General features: G+C 48.3%; 1 protein-coding gene across 1 annotated transcript in view; it reads left to right on the top strand.

The window, feature by feature from the left end:
• Positions 1-10708: 10708 nt before the first annotated feature.
• The window catches only part of ONECUT1 (one cut homeobox 1), an 81446-nt gene continuing 74247 nt past the window's right edge, over positions 10709-17907 (top strand). Inside the window, exon 1 of the mRNA XM_069624852.1 lies at positions 10709-11959. Within this exon, the coding sequence (XP_069480953.1) occupies positions 10888-11959 (1072 nt within the window). The 5' untranslated portion in view covers positions 10709-10887. The remainder of the gene's footprint in view (positions 11960-17907) is intronic.

The following is a 17907-nucleotide window of genomic DNA, read 5'->3' as shown; positions in this document are numbered from 1 at the left end:
GAGGAGGCAAAAAAAGATTTGGAAAAAAAATGTGTGCCTGGTCAGCAATGCTCTAAAATAAAGAAGGCAAAAATGAAGAACATGGAAATTCCGACCACTTCCTCTAGTGGAAATGGTCATCAAAGTCAGGATGTTGAAATTGTAGAGGTAATTGTGCCAGGTAACAAAGAAGCTACGTACCTCATATTTGATAAGAAAAGCAAGAATGCACAAATACCGACAACGAAGGTCATGAAAAAATCAAACAATGTTAAATCTATTCCAAATTCTAACATCTCTGGAACTAGACAGTTCATACAGGCGCTATCAAAACCTACATCGGCAACAACGTTGGCACGGAAAACCATAGCCAATAAGTATCGTGATGTGCTCTTGTTTAAAGCAAACCAAAACAAATTGGCCAGAATAGCATATATGAACCTCTAGATAGCCTTGTATTATTGAGTAATCGGAGCAAGGTACTCGATACTGATCAGGTGTCTTCCGTTCCAGTACCAATAGAGAATAATAATGAGCCCTCGGGTTCAACTTCAAATGCAGAGGGTCCTCAAGAAGTGAAGTCTACAAATGTGTATATGTCAGCGGAGCCTGCAAAATTGCCAGGTGTGGACACATTAATGATAAAGGAGTGGAAAGATGAAATCGAGAAATCATTACATAGAATTGTTTCAATGGTAAATAAAGCTAACATAGCGGACTCCTTTGGGAAAAATGATTCTGGCCAACCTGCCCCAGTGGCATATACAAATAAATCGTTATATCAAAGAGAGCTAAAAACGAACCCTACTCCAAGAGGGGCTCAGCGAACTCCACTGAAACCTGTGTTAACACACCATTTAATTTTGCAGTGCCGCTCGCATCCGTTCCATTGCTTTGATCTCAATAGACAATCAGTTATGAATATTTTTGCGGATGTACCAGCTTTGGATGGAATATGTTCGGCAGACATTGATCAGATAGAGTTCTTGCATCAAACTGATTTATCAGTGGTAAAGTTGTGGATGAAATCAGGTTTTGTTAAAAATGCATTATGGCAGGCAAGAATGGACTGTATGAACTGGGGTTCCATCTGTTAAATAATTCAGAGGTGGATCCTCCGCAAGTTCCTATGATGAGAAATCAATATCAGTCCAAATCCAACATAAATTGGAAGAATCAGTCTATGAATCGACAACTAGGCCCGTCAAATGAAAGTGAAAGACAATACCATGACAGAGAAATAAAACCATGTAAAAATTAACTAGTTCATCATTCAGTCTCCCTCTCCCTAGCCTCATGGAACACGAGAGGCTTTAAACATTTGACGAAAACCAAGGAGTGTATTTTGGGAAAATCTGATATATTGGCATTTCAGGAGATATGGTTGGCAACCGCCCCGGTCTGGGACAATCATATTATAGCCCTAGTGCCGGCTATTGTTCCGGTCAAGGGAAGACCAATGGCTGGCCTTATGGTAGCTATAAAAATATCTCCAAATATTCATCAAGAGCCTTGGTCTTCTCCCAATAGTTTCTTCCAAATGATGAGGATAAAAATTGATTGCAAGATCATAGGATTAATAAATATTTACTGCAACCAAGTAGCAATATCAGATGACAAATGTTTTACTACATTGGAGGTCCTTTGTACATGACCCTTTTGGATCCGACCTGTGATCATATAATCATCACTGGTGACCTTAATATAACCTGCCATGCTCAAAGAGGTAAATGTTTATCTGTAGCAGCATTGAGATGGAATTCCATAATGGATGAGCGTCAACTAATTAAACTTAATGGAGCTAAAGTAGGGGATATTCCACAACATAATACCTGGCATCGTGGCGCACAACCTGCCATGATTGACTATACATTTGTTGATGGCTGTCTGTTTAACAATATAACAGAGTTCACTATTTTACCTCAACAAGCAAGCGACCATGATATTCAAACCATGCATTGGTCATGGAATTTTCATGAGAAATGACATGAAAAGTCCTTGGCAACAAATCTGACCCCGAACACTGCTTTAAATAGATTTAAGTGGTCCCCTCAATCTTTATATTTGTTAAATTGTAATCTTGTAAGGAATTAAAATGACAGAGTGAGTGGGAGCAAATCAAACGCTCGTTCATATGTGGAAGAAATGCAGATATTTGCAGTAAAGAGAAATAACTTAAAAATAAATGGCAATGAGACCCTGCATTTGTATGATTTTGATGTTTCAGTGCGGAAGACACAATAAAGAAAAGACAAAAGGCAGTTGATGCATTTGAACCACCTTGACAGGGGACCCAAACGTAGATCTCTGAAGTGTAAGTATAAAAACTGGTTGAAATCTAAACATGCCCTGTTGTACCAACAAGATGCAGAAAATATGTTAGACAGATTACAATCAAAGAACTCAGCCAAGATCTGGTCCCTGTTGAACTCAAGATGACTAAAGTACAAACAATCCATCAATTGAATCCAATCCCACAAGAAGTCTGGGCCTCGTTCTAAAAGTCCCTGTATGCGAATATTAATTTAGAAGAAGACAATATATTAACAATTGGTAGACAATCAAAGGATTTGGCTTTTGACCTGGATGATATATTGTTTCAAATATCAAAATTATCAACATCCCGTGCAGCAGGACCAGACGGTCTATCTAATTTTATGATCAAAAAACATCCCATGGCGTGGGCCACAATTTTCTTATGCATCTTCACGAAAATAGTTAGAACTCGTTGTATACCATCTTCTTGGAGAAAATCGATTACAATTCCCATTTACAAAAAAGGAAATAATGAAGATCCTCCTAATTATAGGCCAATATCACTACTCGATATACCAAGTAAACTTGTTGCTAAGAGATCTGAATGAATGGTTAAATGATGCGAAAATGAGGGATCCAAATCAAACAGGCTTTATGCCGGGGATGGGAACGGCTATCAATTTACACATCCTGGAAATCATTAAAAGCCAAGAACAGCGAAAGGGTCAAATAATTTACATTGCCTTTATTGATTTCCAGGCGACCTTTGATTTGGTCCGTAGGAAATTGTTGATAAAGAAATTGTGTGAGGCAAGTTGCCCCGAATATCTAATATTCTGGATAAAGGAATTGCACTCGAGAACAACTGTTCAAATTAGGTTAGCCTCTGGTGGAACTCTGTCAGATCCAATTTCAACATTCAGAGGTCTTAAGCAGGGGTGCATTCTGGCAAGTACCCTTTTCAATTTCTTTATGGCCGCGATACGTCATGACTTCTTGAACTGTAGATCAGATGCCCCACGAATACGGGGTCATCCAATCCCTTGGTTGTTTTATGCAGACGACCTGGTGTTGTTGGCTAAGACCCCAGGGGGATTGCATAACCTATTGGCATCTCTGAGTAAATATGCGGATGCAAGTTTCTTGGCAATAAACGAAGCAAAATGTAAAATCATGATACTAGGTCTGAAGAAGAAATGTTTACAGCGAAAGACCCGATGGATCATTCAGGATGTAGAAATTGAAATAGTTTGAGAGTATAAATATCTAGGCCTTCAATTCAGTTATGACACAGGGGATAAACCATTTTTTAGAGACCTGAAGCAAAAATTGTCAACTGGGATATACCAAACAAAAATCATACAAGCTAAATATGGTAAGTGTTCAATGATGCCAGCAGTGATTTTTTACAAACAAAAGGTTGTCCCCATCTTGACTTATGCTACTGAAACACGAGATATCATCAGTAAGAGCACCTGGGTCAAGATGGAAGGAGATTTTGGGAAATCAGTCTGTGGCTTGCCCGTGACAGTATCAATATGCCTACTACGACATGAATTGGGGTTGGTATCCCTGCATGCGGTTTATCTATGGAAAGTGCTGTGTCTATACCGCAAGTATCTTTTGGTTAACGAAGGAAAAGGTGTGATGTTTACGCTGGGAAAATTTATATTAAAAACAGATAACAATAAAATCATCAAGTGGCGAAAGTGGATAAATTCATTAATGATTGAAGTTTGTATTGACGAGGAGCTCTTAACAAATAACCCAGAAAGAGCCAAAAAGAAACTGTGGATGCTTGATTGGATTAAGACCAGAAATGCATGTGCTAAATTACGGATATTTAAAACCCAAGCTTTCGCTATAAAGGAACTACATAAAATAGAGCAATATTTAGTGAAATTTCCGAATTCAAAAAACAGATTTGGTTATTTGAGAATAAGATTGAATATTTGTCTCACAAATGAAGTTTGTCAGATGCGTAGAATGACTATGAATGGGGATTGTAGATTCTGTAAGGTGCCATTACAGTCTGAGACCTTAAGACATTTAATTGCTGTTTGTCCGGGGTTAATTGAGAATAGATGTAAATTCTTTAAACATATTTTTGAGAAACAGTGTGTTACAGATCATGAGGTCCTATGGGAAAAATCGTATCATAGTCAATTGGCTAAAATGAACATAGCTATACTAACGTTTGTTGAGACATTAAACCTGAAAGACTGTATGGACACTCGTATCTTAGAAAATGTGCAGTAATTAATACAAAATAAAAGAATTCCACTTTTTTATGTATTAATCTAATTCTTTAACTCTTTTAAAAACAAAACGTTTTTCCCATAAACGCATTTATATTAGCAATGGACCTCAAATAACCCTGAATATTTTGAAAATATTTGTGGTAATTATACATGTGGCACACTTATTCCCAATTCCATTTTCCCACCATAACCTGAATATGCAACAAAAAAAATGAATATGAAAATAACCCTGAATATGAAAAATAACTGAATATTCATAACCGTTCGAGCTCTGAACTTGCTCTGAACTTGGTCCCTAGCACCCCCAGCCCTCCATCTCCCCAATTTCACATGATAGCCTCTTTCCCTCTACGCACCTCGAGCCTGGTGCCATTTCATCCCTTTTCCTCCTGCAAATGGCTTTTTTTCAGCTTTCCGTTTCGGATAACCCTGAGTATTAATCCGAATATTTGTGAATATCTCTTGCATAGAACAAAAAATTGCGGCCTATTCACAATGTATTTCAAGGCGCAACAAGACAAAAGGGGGGGGACAGGGATGACAAAAACAAATGGTCCTGCTAGGCCTTGTGAAATCGGAATTGTGCAAGTGCAGTAACAAGAAGTGCGGGCGAGGGGGGAAGTGCCCCGCAACCCCCCACCCAACACAAAACCCCCCAAAACCCCATATATATATATATATTACCAAACCGATATATATATGTATATATATATATATATATATGGTCAATTATGAAAAGGTTAACTGTGACCCTTTAAAATCGGTCAATTGTTCATTCGAACAATTGTAAACGAACATTTGGGTAATACCCTAGCAGGGAGGTATTTAGGGAGAGAGAGTTGGATGTAGCGGGTCCCAGGCCCCAGAAAGCATGTGGATGATGCAGATGGTCTTGAACTTGATCCTCGCAGCAACGGAAAGATTTTAGGGCTGGAGAGATGCAGCCCCTGGGCTTGAGGCCAAGAATAAGTCTTGTAATCCTATTCTGGATTATTTGACGCGGGCAAAGGAAGGAGTTAGATTGAAGAAAAGGCTGTTGCAGTAGTCGAGCCTGGAGAGGACTAGAGCTCTGGAGACATTGAGTTTCTGGGGGAAGGTGAGGAAAGGGAGAATGCCTTTGAGGGGGTGTAGGTGAAAGTGGGCCTTCTTGGCAAGGTCTATGATGTGAGGAGACAAGGAGAGAGAGGAGTCGAAATGACATATGATAAGTCATTGATAACGCGCATGTACACAAGTGTTTCTAGGCACGACAAGACAAGGGAAGGAAGACAGAGAGAGGACAAGACAAACGATCTTACTAGGCCTTACCAAGGTTTTTTACCTCACAGGAGGAAGAGGGAAGGGGGCCCATGGAGGGCAGCCAGAGTGTAGGAGGGAAGGAGGGAGCTGAGGTCCCAATGCGAAGGATCTCAGTCTTACTGGCATTAAGGCAGAGATTGTTAGCAGTGCGCCATGCCTGATAATGCCTATAATTTTGGAAGAAGGGGGCACCCCTTTATCCATCAAATATATAAAAAACAATTGGATGAAATAACGCCAGACCCCGCCCCCAGAAATTGAGGCAAGACTTTGTGCCCAAGTTGTTTCGTACTGGTCCAATTTCATCAAGTGCTTTTGGCTGTGCACTTGAGCAAAAATTTGACTTTTTCCTGTATGGGAAAATTAATGGGTACTAGGCCAAAACTGCCTTTTTTGGGTTTATTAATAAAGTCATTATTTTTTAACAGATCTTTCCCAAAATTCCCAGTGTGGAGGAAGGGGAGGATGTGGGGGCATCTTACGTACACTTTTGTTTGCAAAATGTCAGCCAAATCCATCATACGAGGTTATTAGCAATTCATTTTTCGGGTTTCCTATGGTACTTGATACTCAACTGCGATTGCTGTCAGGTGATACACAGCAGAGCACCATCCCGTAACCATTCTAGGAAGTTAACTTCCAGTTCACATCCAAATGGGCAATGCATTGTGGGTATGCAAATCAGCTCTAGTCATTGCTCCAGGAAAAGGGCATTTTCTGAAGGCCAGTGCTGCGTGATACAAAGTATTTTTAACCCGAGACAGAGAGCTCTCAAGTATTCAGACAGCTGCAAACATAGGGACCCTTATAGTATAATCTGAACCTTTGTGGTTGGAGCATTGGGGCTTGTTGAGCAAAGATCGGCAGCGTTATGGTGGGTTTAAATCCAGAATAACTTTGCTGATCTCTCGCCCCCTTTGTCTCTCTCCCTCTCCATGTTAGTTTCCTGCACACACCTGTGCTATTGAGTGAAATACTCCTAGAACGCAGAAACAACGCTTCTATGTGATGTCGCAGCCGAAAATGCAGATGTTTTTAATGCATGTTTCTGCGCATTTATATGCAGGGGAGACCCCACATTTCCCCCGCCCTCATCATCCCCTTACCATATATAAACCATAACCCACCCCCTGCATACGAATGCGTCAGAAAATGCATTTTTTTGACATCAGGTTTTTCTGCCGCAGCTTTTTTGCTGCGAGATTATCACTTGCTATGGGAACAACATTGGTCTGCACTTATTTGACCCCCGAAACATACACCTGCCAATGCCAGGGAAACACACACACATCACCCCCAAAATTATACACGTTGGAAAGGGGACATCACTGCAGCCACACAGAGCCACCCACGCATGAGGACACACAAAACAGCCACGCAAGGAAAATGCACTCTTCCTACAAAAACGCAGATGCTGCAGTGGGATTGTGCGCAAAAACAAGAAAGGAAAAAATGATTTCCTTGACCATAAAACACAGGACAGCGGAAAGTGAACCGTGGCCAAGCCACGGGAGTCCGGGTCCGCGAACATGCCGGGTCTGGGTTAGTGGCGGGCTTCTGCTCGTGCATTCTTCGCACCTTCAGTACTGATGTGAATAGATAGGTCCCGCACGCCCCTGTCCAGGTGTTCTAACGTGGCGCGAGGGCCTGTTTTGCTCGTTGCTTGGTCATTTAACAGGATCAATTATGTAACTGATATCACAGCTGATTAAATGAGCACATTGATAGCCGGCGAGGATGGCTGCTACCACTCATGTCGATCCCCACCCCCTCCCCACCGGTTGGTGTGATGGTAAAAATATTCTGAAAACTGCCAGCACCCACCAACTACTGTAAAGAAAAGTTCCTGCAGCTCGTGTGCACGTCCGAGGGCCCACTCCTTATCCATGGCCTATCCTGAGCAGCGGGAGGGGGAAGGAGGGGTGGTCAGGGGGGGCAGGTATTATGTGGAGAGTCTCTTTAGGTTTCCACTGGCCCAATAAAGACTTACAGCGGCTAACGATTATCCCGTTAAATGCGCGGTGCTTAACTACACAAAGCGGGATTGATTACAGCGCTCAAATGATTTCTTTAAACGCATCTCTCCGCGGCCGCGTGAGCGCGCGGTGGAGGCGTGGGTGGGGACTCTGCAGCCCGGCTGCTGGTTTGCACTTATTTTAGGGGCAGTGTGCATGTGTGTGGGGGGGGTGGGGAGAGGGAGGCGCAGGGTCCCCCAGTGCATTGCTTACAATTTTGACGAGCAGACCAACGTTGACCCGGAGCATGGATTTTATTTTTAAAGAGCTGACGTGCATGGATTTCACGTCGCGTGAACTTCGACGCCGCGCCTGATGTGATGAGGGACGCGGGGCCAGGGGTTAAAACAAGTGTTCTTACTTTTAATTTGTGTTTTAAAAAAACCAAAACAATTACGAGGGCATATAATGTAAGGCCGTGCCCCTCCACAAAAAAGGATACAAGATTGAGGAGCCGGTACCGTGAGGTAAAATGTTTGTTCTAAGGATTGTCAATGGAATAGATTTATATCGCGTGTGTGCTGCCTTGAAGAGGGATGCACGTATGTAAATAAATAATAAATACTGCTCTCCTGAAACCATGACTGTAAATGTCGTCCATAAATACAGCGGTTCGTGTGTTATTCAGGCGTGTGTGCGGTTTTTGGAGCAGGGTCGCTGCACAGCGTCCATTTACTGCGTATGTGGTCGCCGCACTGCGCTGTCAGCGGCCCTCCCCGCCCCTCTGGACCGGGTCACTCCCGTTGTTCTCGGGAGCGCTGCCCTGTCTCTGGCCGTCCCTCTCTCAGCCTGACTGTGGAAAGACCCTGCAATGGGTCACAGTGCACGCTGTCCGGCCTCCCCTCGGTGGCTGTGCAACTACACTTCACTGTGCCAACCACATGGTCATTTCACCGGCCTCCACCCTCCTGAAGCCGGCGTCACAGGACACCTCTGCGCCGTGTTACACGCAGTGGATGTTGTCCGATCTCCCGGTCGGTGGCTGTGCACCGACCCACCCTTCCCTATGCCCGACACAATGGCACATCATGGCCCTTTCCTGCCTCAGCCAGTGGCGCAACGCACAAGACCCGTTCACCGTGTTACACACAGTGCACAGTGACCGGCGCCTGCCGCGGTGGCTGTGCACTGACCCATCATTGAGTCAGACACAATGTCGCGGCCTTTCCCTCCCTCATCCAGCGGCACAAGAGCCCTTTACTGAGTGACTGCCTCCCTGCGTCCACATCTTGGAGGTGGGGCGGGGAGGGGGTGGGTGGCATTCCTGGTTGGCTTGGCTCCTCGCTGTAAATGGACGAACAATGGGCGCATCTGCCCTTTCTTTGGACACAAATCCCCACTCGGGCCGCTTCCCCCCACCAGCAGCGTGTGGCTGCGCGACGGGGAAGGGGGCGTGGGGGTCACACACCAGCAGCGTCCAGCACAACCTGTGCCTGCAAGAAGGCCATGTGTGTCTTTTAAAGCCATTCTGTTGCGCCTATTGTGCTTGGGCTTTTGTAGAAAGCCGTGGGTTGCGCGCGTTCCTTGCTCTAGCGTATTATTTTCTTTATTACATAAATAAAGCCAATATTATTTTTAAAATAACGATGCTGCAAAGTCCTGCATTGTTTAGGCAACACGCGCACAAAGGGCTTGGATTAAACCTAAAGAGGCCTATTTGCAATGCTCGACGTTTTCAAATTGCCACAGTTTTACAAACACAAATAGGAATTGTTGTAGAATTTTGGGGAGAGGTGGTTGGTTAGTTGGGTGGGGCGCAGGTAGAGACCCCTAAGATCCCTCTCGCGCGCACTGCGAGGCGCCAGCAGGCCCTGACAATGGCCCGGGCCGAGCGTGGCGCTGCGCTCATTTCTAGCCCATCTGCCTGCGTATTGTTGCCTGGCTAAATAGAGAGCTGTGATTTTCCCAGTTGACGTGTTGACTCCAGGAAACCCGGAAGTACCTATTAAAATTCTATTTAAGGAGGCCTGCTCGCTACACATGCTAAGTCACGAAAGGGGAGAGGCGTGCGGCCTTAATTACCCCCTCCCACACCCACCTTGCAGGATGGAACCGGGGGTCAACGAGCTGGGGGTGGGGGGTCCTTCCAGTGAGGATGAGGGTTCATTTTCACAGCAGCTTAATTAACACGACTCGGACAACTTGGCCACTCTGTTTGTATACGCGCTGCTTAATATGCACATATATGTATACAGAGGCATGTATGTATAGCCAAATGAATAAATATATATATATATTCACACAAATACGACCCAATTCTCAGAATGGGTACATAACATCACGTAATCATATATATATATATATATATATATATATATATATATATATATATATATATATATATATATATATATATATATATATATATATATATAAAAACTAATAATGTACGTGTCTAGCATTCACACGCACGTATTTGCGTTCTGCTCTGCTGCGCCAGCTGCACACGCCGCCGTGTTGTGGCCCCGTGCCTGGCCCGGATAAGCTGCTCCACCCAGCCTGTGAACGGCCCCGGTCCACAGGCTGACTGCTCCTGGAGAGCTTCGCTGAGTCCAAGCCCCTCTGGCCGCAGCTCCCTTAATATGCACAGTGTGCTGATGTCAGAGGCAGTGGGGGCTTCGCTGCGCATGCGCAGGCTCTCCCCGGCGGCGGCAGCAGCTGCAGAACTCGAGCCAAAGCCATTGGAACGGTGAGACATGGCTAGAGATGGCGAGGGACACGACCAGACGGCGATCTCGGCTGCAGCATCGACCCTGAAGGAGCGGGGGTCTCACGCCACATGAGAACACTGCACAGCGCCGAGCACACCACGGACAGGAGAGGAGCTGCCGGAGGACTGACAGGGGGGAGCCTGGGGACTGCCTGAGGACTGGCCAGGGGGGGGGGCATAATCTGGGAGCTGCCGGGGGGAGCCCAGGGATTTTTTGGAGGACTATCCGGGAGAGGAGAGCCGGGCAGCCGCCTGACCACCGCCCGGGGGAAGCCGGGGAGCCCCCAGAGCACTCGCCAGGGAGAGCCGGCCTGGCCCACCGCCTCATAGATGTGCGGTCCGGCGGCTGCCCACCCGGACACCCGCGATGAACGGCCAGCTGAGCATGGAGAGCCTCGGCGAGCTACACGGGGTCGGAGGCCATGAGGACGTGATGACCGGCAGCCCCCACCACCGGCACCGCGCCAGCCACCTGTCCGGCCACCCGCGCGCCATGGGCATGTCCTCCCTCCTGGAAGGCGGCGAGTACCACCACCACCACCACCACCACCACCGGCCCCCGGAGCACCTGTCCGGACCCCTGCACCCCACCATGACCATGGCGTGCGAGACCCCCCCGGGAATGAGCATGAGCAGCACCTACACCACGCTGACCCCACTGCAGCCGCTCCCTCCCATCTCCACCGTCTCGGACAAGTTCCCGCATCACCACCCGCACCACCCGCACCACCCGCACCACCCGCACCAGCGCCTGCCGGGGGGCAACGTGAGCGGCAGCTTCACCCTGATGAGGGACGAGCGGGCGCTCAGCTCCATGAACAACCTCTACACCCCCTACCACAAGGACATATCGGGCATGGGGCAGAGCCTGTCGCCCCTCTCGGGCTCAGGCCTGGGGGGCCTCCACAGCTCCCAGCAGGGGCTGCCCCACTACGCCCACCCCAGCGCCGCCATGCCCTCGGAGAAGATGCTCACGCCCAACGGGTTCGAGGCCCACCACCCCTCCATGCTCTCCCGGCACGGGGAGCAGCACCTCAGCCCGCCCTCCTCCGGCATGGTGCCCCTGAACGGCATCTCGCACCACCCGCACGCCCACCTGGGCTCTCAGAACCACGGACAGATGCTGGGCTCCCCGAGGGAGCAGAACCCGTCGCTGGCGGGCTCGCAGCTCAGCAACGGCGGCGGCAGCGCCGGCCAAATGGAGGAGATCAACACCAAAGACGTGGCGCAGCGCATCACCACCGAGCTCAAGCGCTATAGCATCCCCCAGGCCATCTTCGCCCAGCGGGTGCTGTGCCGCTCCCAGGGCACCCTCTCCGACCTGCTCAGGAACCCCAAGCCCTGGAGCAAGCTCAAGTCCGGCCGGGAGACCTTCCGGCGCATGTGGAAGTGGCTGCAGGAGCCCGAGTTCCAGAGGATGTCGGCGCTGCGGCTGGCAGGTGAGCCTGGCTTCGAGGAATGTCTGCGGCGCCGATCAATGAGGCCCCGCCGCGGGCCCGATCGATGCCATCTATCCGCGCTGTGTTTGTCAATTACTGTCGATGAGTGTGCGGAAGGCGCGCTACTTGCGCGCCCTCGCGCTCGGCGCTGAGCGCAGGGAACAAAAGCACAGGCGCAGGGGAAGCGTAAACGCGCAGCGCTCCACACACACACACACACACCCGGGGGTCGCAGCTCCACAAACTAGACGAGGCGCCCCTTGTGCATGTGTGCAGCAGCTCCACAAACTAGACGCCCCTTGTGCATGTGGGCACTGCACAAACACGACTAATCATTGAGAATACACATGTGCATGTCAAGAGCTCACACAAAGATATTACTGAGAAATCGCCGGCGAGGTGCTTTTATCTCTAGACAGTATCCCATTTTATTAAAGATGCCTATGTTTCTGTATGTAAGTGTACATTGCTGCGTGTGCTATGGAGCAGGGCGCTGCGGGGGAAGGTGCCGTCGCCGCAGCGCTTTGTCTGGGCCCTCCACTTTAATGGCAGGAAGCCCCGCGGCGACGCTTCACTTAATCCCACAATCCGTCAAGGGCCGCTCTCTTTGCACTGTGCACTGGGTCAAGTTGTCCGTCGCCTCCCCCATTGGGCGCGCGTGTCCGTGACAGAGGGGAGTGCGGCCCTGGACAATGCGGGGTTTACCCGGTGCGGGCTGCCGGGCGGGGGTGACACGTGGAGCACTCACAGATAGATGCCCCTTGCCTTCTTAGCCGAATTCTGGAAATGTGAACACAATAATCTTTATTTAAAAAAAAAAAAAAAAAAGGAGACTGCGGTGAGACCGGGCCGTGGCTCGGGGATTTCTCACGCTCGCTCTGCTTCTCTCCGCATGCAAATGTCTTGTGTGTGCTTATGTCACTTATAGATCAATCGATTTACCTATCGATCTTATCGGTCGATGCTTCCCTCCGGCGATATTTATAGCCCCTACCCCTCCCACCCATCGGAGTTTCCACTGAGCGGGAGAAAAGGAGGCGCGCCTCGGGTCTCACACACCTCGCCACACACCGCTGTCAAAGGCAGATCGTAGTATGTGGCGGCTGTGTGTGTGTGATCACACACCTCTGTCACGGCAGATCGTAGTATGTGGCGGCTGTGTGTGTGTGTGATCACACATCTCTTTCCCGGCAGATCGTAGTATGTGGCTGCTGTGTGTGTCTGTGTGAGATCACACACCTCTTTCCCAGCTGATCGTAGTATGTGGCTGATCGTAGTATGTGGCTGCTGTGTGTGTCTGTGAGATAAGGAGGCCTGCCTCCTGCGGGTCTCGCGGTGTGCGTGTTTGTGGGGGAGTGTGTGACTTGTGGAGTTGGATTTTTGCGCCGTGAAACCGTGCTTATGCGTGTGGGTAGGTGGGCAAATGCTTCGACTGTGTGTTGTGTGTGATACAGCATGGGCCGTCTTCAGGAATATGCGAGAAGGTGTGCATGCTTGCTATTGTGTGCCTGTGTGTGGTGCCGGCGTGCGCTGATTACAATCGCTTCCCCCAATACCAGGGCTTCTTAATTAACGCAGCGGTCTCCATTAATGTGTCCCCGGGGGCTGCGGGCGCTCGAGCCGCGTCAGGGTCACGCGTCCATTTTAGGGACCCAAACTCAGGGTGCGGGCCTCGGTGCACACAGCAGCTGTGTTTATTGTCACTGCAGGGGCCGCTGTATCCCTTCTGCGGGCCTGGTGTGTAACTGGTAAATAACTGCCTTGGCTCCGGCCTGTGTATTTTCTTTGCAGCAGGTGCATTTAAAAACAAATTCTGCTTATGGGCCGGCATGCATCGCGGTGCAGGTTACATTACATTAAAAAAAGAGTGGGTTCTGTTGTCTACCAGGTATCCATGTATAGCCCCCCGAACACGTCCTGGGGGCAGCTTAATTCGTATGTTAAGAAGTGCCCCTGACAGGGGTCGCCACACGGTGTGGGCGAAGGCGCGCGGATCCCGGGACACGGCCAGGGAGCGAGACCGGCCCCGGCTCCCGCCGCCCGCGTGGATCACAGGCCGCCCGGATGGATCCCGATTTCCATCTGATCTGCATAGGATCGATAATGGAAACTACCTCCCGGATCCGAGGGCGCCGGGCACTCTTTCCTGGCCGCAGCCGTGCCAGGGAAAGGAGGCCCTGGGTGCTCACAGTGGGGCGACAGAACCTGGCGCCCGCACTTTCAATTCCAGCAGAGACCACAATTTCCTTATCAATGAAAGAGCCTTATTTGTGCACGTATTTTTATTTTTGAGATACGTGTGGCAACATGTCAATACTGCACACTGCGCAACATTCTTATTTTTTCGAAATACGAGAGTGGGGTGTTTTTATTCGTTTACAGCTTGTAGCCATCGAAAGAAGGCCGCTCGTTTTTACACACACAGGCGCCTTGCCATTTGCGCCGCTTTTCCTCAGCCCTATTGGGCCCTGTCCTGGAACATTCCACAGGAGGGCTGTCCAGTGACTTCACATATAATTTTAAGACCCCGACACGCCTCCTCTACCCCTCACACACCAGGGCCTGGTTTCCAAAAGCGTTGCGCCACGCCGCAATCCTGGCTTTGTAAATCAGGCCCACGCGCATCTCAGCTCACTCCAGCAGGCTGCCTGCCTACAGAATTAGGGGGACCTTCCACGAAGGGTCAGGTGTGAGTGCGAGAATAACCTCGTGGCAATTATAAGACACACGAAATCGAAATGCATTCCACTTCAAAGGGCATTGCGTTTATATCGCAGAGCTGGAATCGAACATGCAAGGGGTGTTGTTGTGCGTTCAAGCCCCGCGGCGAGGGAGTGCACGCAGTGCGCGTGAGAGCAGAAGGCGGCCGCTTCTCGCTCGGCGACTGAGGGCGAGTAAATAGTGCGTCGAGGAAGCACGTGCTGATTTCAAATCGATGGCTTGCAATCGATAATGCAGCTTTAAATGTCCGTGGCGCCCCCTCTATTCTGCATTCCATTCAAAGCCTGGAAGCGCACACACTCACACACAGTCACACTCCGGCCACTGCAGGACACGGCGCGGTACCCGGGCCTAGGCCGGGCTTTCGGCCTCTTCCGCGGACATTCGCGAAGCTCTACGAGTTCGGGTAAAATCAGCACAGCTCAACAGGACTCCTTTCGCCAAAATATCCCATTTGAGGATCGAAACGAATGTTCGTTTACAGCGGGTTTCTAGTGCGCACAGCGGGCTCCGATTCCCAAAACGTTTTTCAGTGGGTTTTTCCCATTGAAAAGCGCTTTCCAATCAGGTCGTTTCCCATTGCCTCCCGTGCAATTTCGATACCATTTCAACTATGATTGCTTGGAAGCGCTGTTATCAAGCATAAGCAGTGTGTCAAATTCAATGTGGAATTTTATATAGTGCTTATTCTAGATACGCCTGTTTCCAAGCACTGTAATCATAGATGCTGTTAATAAATGCAATGGTATTGAAATAGCGCTGGAGGGAGATGATTGCCACATATAGTTGCCAACATGACCCATTCCAATTTGTAGGTGCTTATCCAGTCCTGTTATTTTTTCCTTTGCAATCTGGGATATGTATTCCTGCTTTTGCCATTATAAAACTCACTGCAAGGCCCAGAACAAATGTTCCTTTCCTGTCCCCCTTTGCTGCCCTCCTCATCCCATATATTTTTCGATAGTATTATACTATTATACTTCCCCCCCCCCTTTTATCGGAATCACCCCTGATTTTTGGCAATTTCGCCGGAACGCTGGTGAACTCCCTACACAGCGATATATTGTTATCAGGAAGCAATCGTCGCGTCTGTCTCGCAGGGTATTGGTGACGTCACCACTTCCGGAACTGCCCCAGGGCCCCACCAATCAAGCAATACCTAGGGTTGAGACTCATTTCTGCCCTAAGTTTGATCACGATTTAGTATTGCCAGGCAGCTGGTCAAAGATACAATGCGGTTTATATTATGGGATATAAAAAAAACACAGGACTGCACCACCAACAATGAACTGCCAGCAAAGACTCAGAAGTGAACCTTTCGCTTTTGGGTGACGTGTCTGGCGAGGGATAAATGCAAGAGAAGAGACGGCAACGCGGGGGCCAATGATCAGGGCAGAGTGTTGCTTCACAGGTAGGGTGTCCCCGAGAGAGCTGGCAAGGGCACCCATGGGGCCCCCCCAGCCACTGGCTCGCAAACCTTCAAACCGTGCAATGTGCATCGCCCACCTGCCTACATGTGTGTGGCGCGCGCTTGCTGTGTATTCTAAGGTTCCACTTCCATTATGTCACATTATACCACTTCTGGGTAGATGGCGGCAGTTTCGCTGCATTTTCTCGTCGTCATAAGAGGCATGCGTGCATTGGTCGTGCTTTTTCCTGCTCCAATCCGATGGCCGCCTTTAAGGTGTGAGGCTACGCCGCCTGCTCCCCCACCAGCGTCCATGAAGTTTAAGATGGAAGCTCAGGGAGATGAGAAGCGAGCAGCTTACAGCGCCCTCTGGCGGCCGCGTGTATCACAATCGACCTGCCGCAAGTACCTTCCAAGCGTCTGAAAACACACAAATACGTTTGCACAAAACACAACACAAATAGAGCAACTGTCTCTGGCCGTGAATGGAGCGCAATTTAAATAATAGGGAGCACATGTCAAACGGCATTGTTACTAATGCTCTGATTGGCTATAGATAAGGCCTTGCCCGAAAGCCCATCAGACATTGGTGCATAGTGAATCCTCCACCTGTAACCAATGATGGGTGAATCTACGGCCATCTTGGACTCACTTCGCGGCAGGCCCCCTCTTGTTGGGGGAGATATGATGCGGGCCCCTCAAAGGTTATCCTAGCGCTCGCTGAAACCATAGCAAACTGGTATCAAGCACAAACTTGGATCAGGGATGAGAGTACACTTCTAATAATTTATATATACTTTTGTATTATCATTATGCATATTAAAGAAATCGCTTTCGATAAAGTACCCCCCTCTGTGCGTTATAATGTTAATATTACCAGTTTTTATATAGCGCTAGCTCACTCGAGGGCATTTAAGCACTGTAATAACCGCTGATATCATTATCCATCACGTGGCACTCAATTTATCGACCTCAGAAGGATGAAAGGCTGAGTTGGCCCAGCCTGGATTCCAACCTGCGCCAGCAGGCTACGCACAGGTGCCAGAAACGAGCGCTCAGCTCGCTGTGCTATCTGACCGGATATTGAAAGTAGTCACCAAGCCAAATAAAGGAACCTGGCCAAATACCGAGTTCCTTCATAAGGTCACAGAACTCCAAGGAGAGTTGCATTATCCTTTTGCCTCATGGTAGGACATATTTTATTCCTCTTTACACATGGTCCCTACCTTTAATACCTGGCCTCTTGCTTAATGTATTGTAGGAGACAGCCCTATAAATAAGGGGTGTACCGGCCACGTTTACTCACTAAAAATAGGCAAATACTCCCAAAAAATAAAAAATAGGGAGTAAAAATATTCCCAACAAACAATGGGAAACACACGTACGACCCTGTGCTCCTGCTTTCACCCACACAGCTCCATGGATACGTTTGGACCAGTAGTGCAAGTGGTACCACAGAAAGACACTACTATTATTACTCCCTGATTGGACGAAGTAAACCCATATCATTTAGTGTGCATGAATAAATAAGTGCAAATGACTAATTATTACAAAAACATTTCCATTGCCCAGTTACAACATTTTCTACTCGCTTATAAAACACTCACACTGGGAACTGGATTTACATTTTTACTCCCTAAAAATTAATTTCACTCCCAACTTTAAAAAATAGGCAGTAAAATACTTCCACTTCAAAATCTTACCTGCAGCCCTGGTAGCAGACCTTCCAGTTTCTGGTAAATGATATCAATGTAGAAGCTGGATTACAAAGAACGTGATTTGCAGCTTCTAAAGAGTAGCAGAAAAAATGTAATACATC

This window comes from Ambystoma mexicanum, chromosome 11, assembly GCF_040938575.1.
Source record: "Ambystoma mexicanum isolate Mex_15411 chromosome 11, UKY_AmexF1_1, whole genome shotgun sequence".
NCBI lineage: Eukaryota > Metazoa > Chordata > Amphibia > Caudata > Ambystomatidae > Ambystoma > Ambystoma mexicanum.
This window is presented reverse-complemented; position numbering and strand designations above follow the sequence as displayed.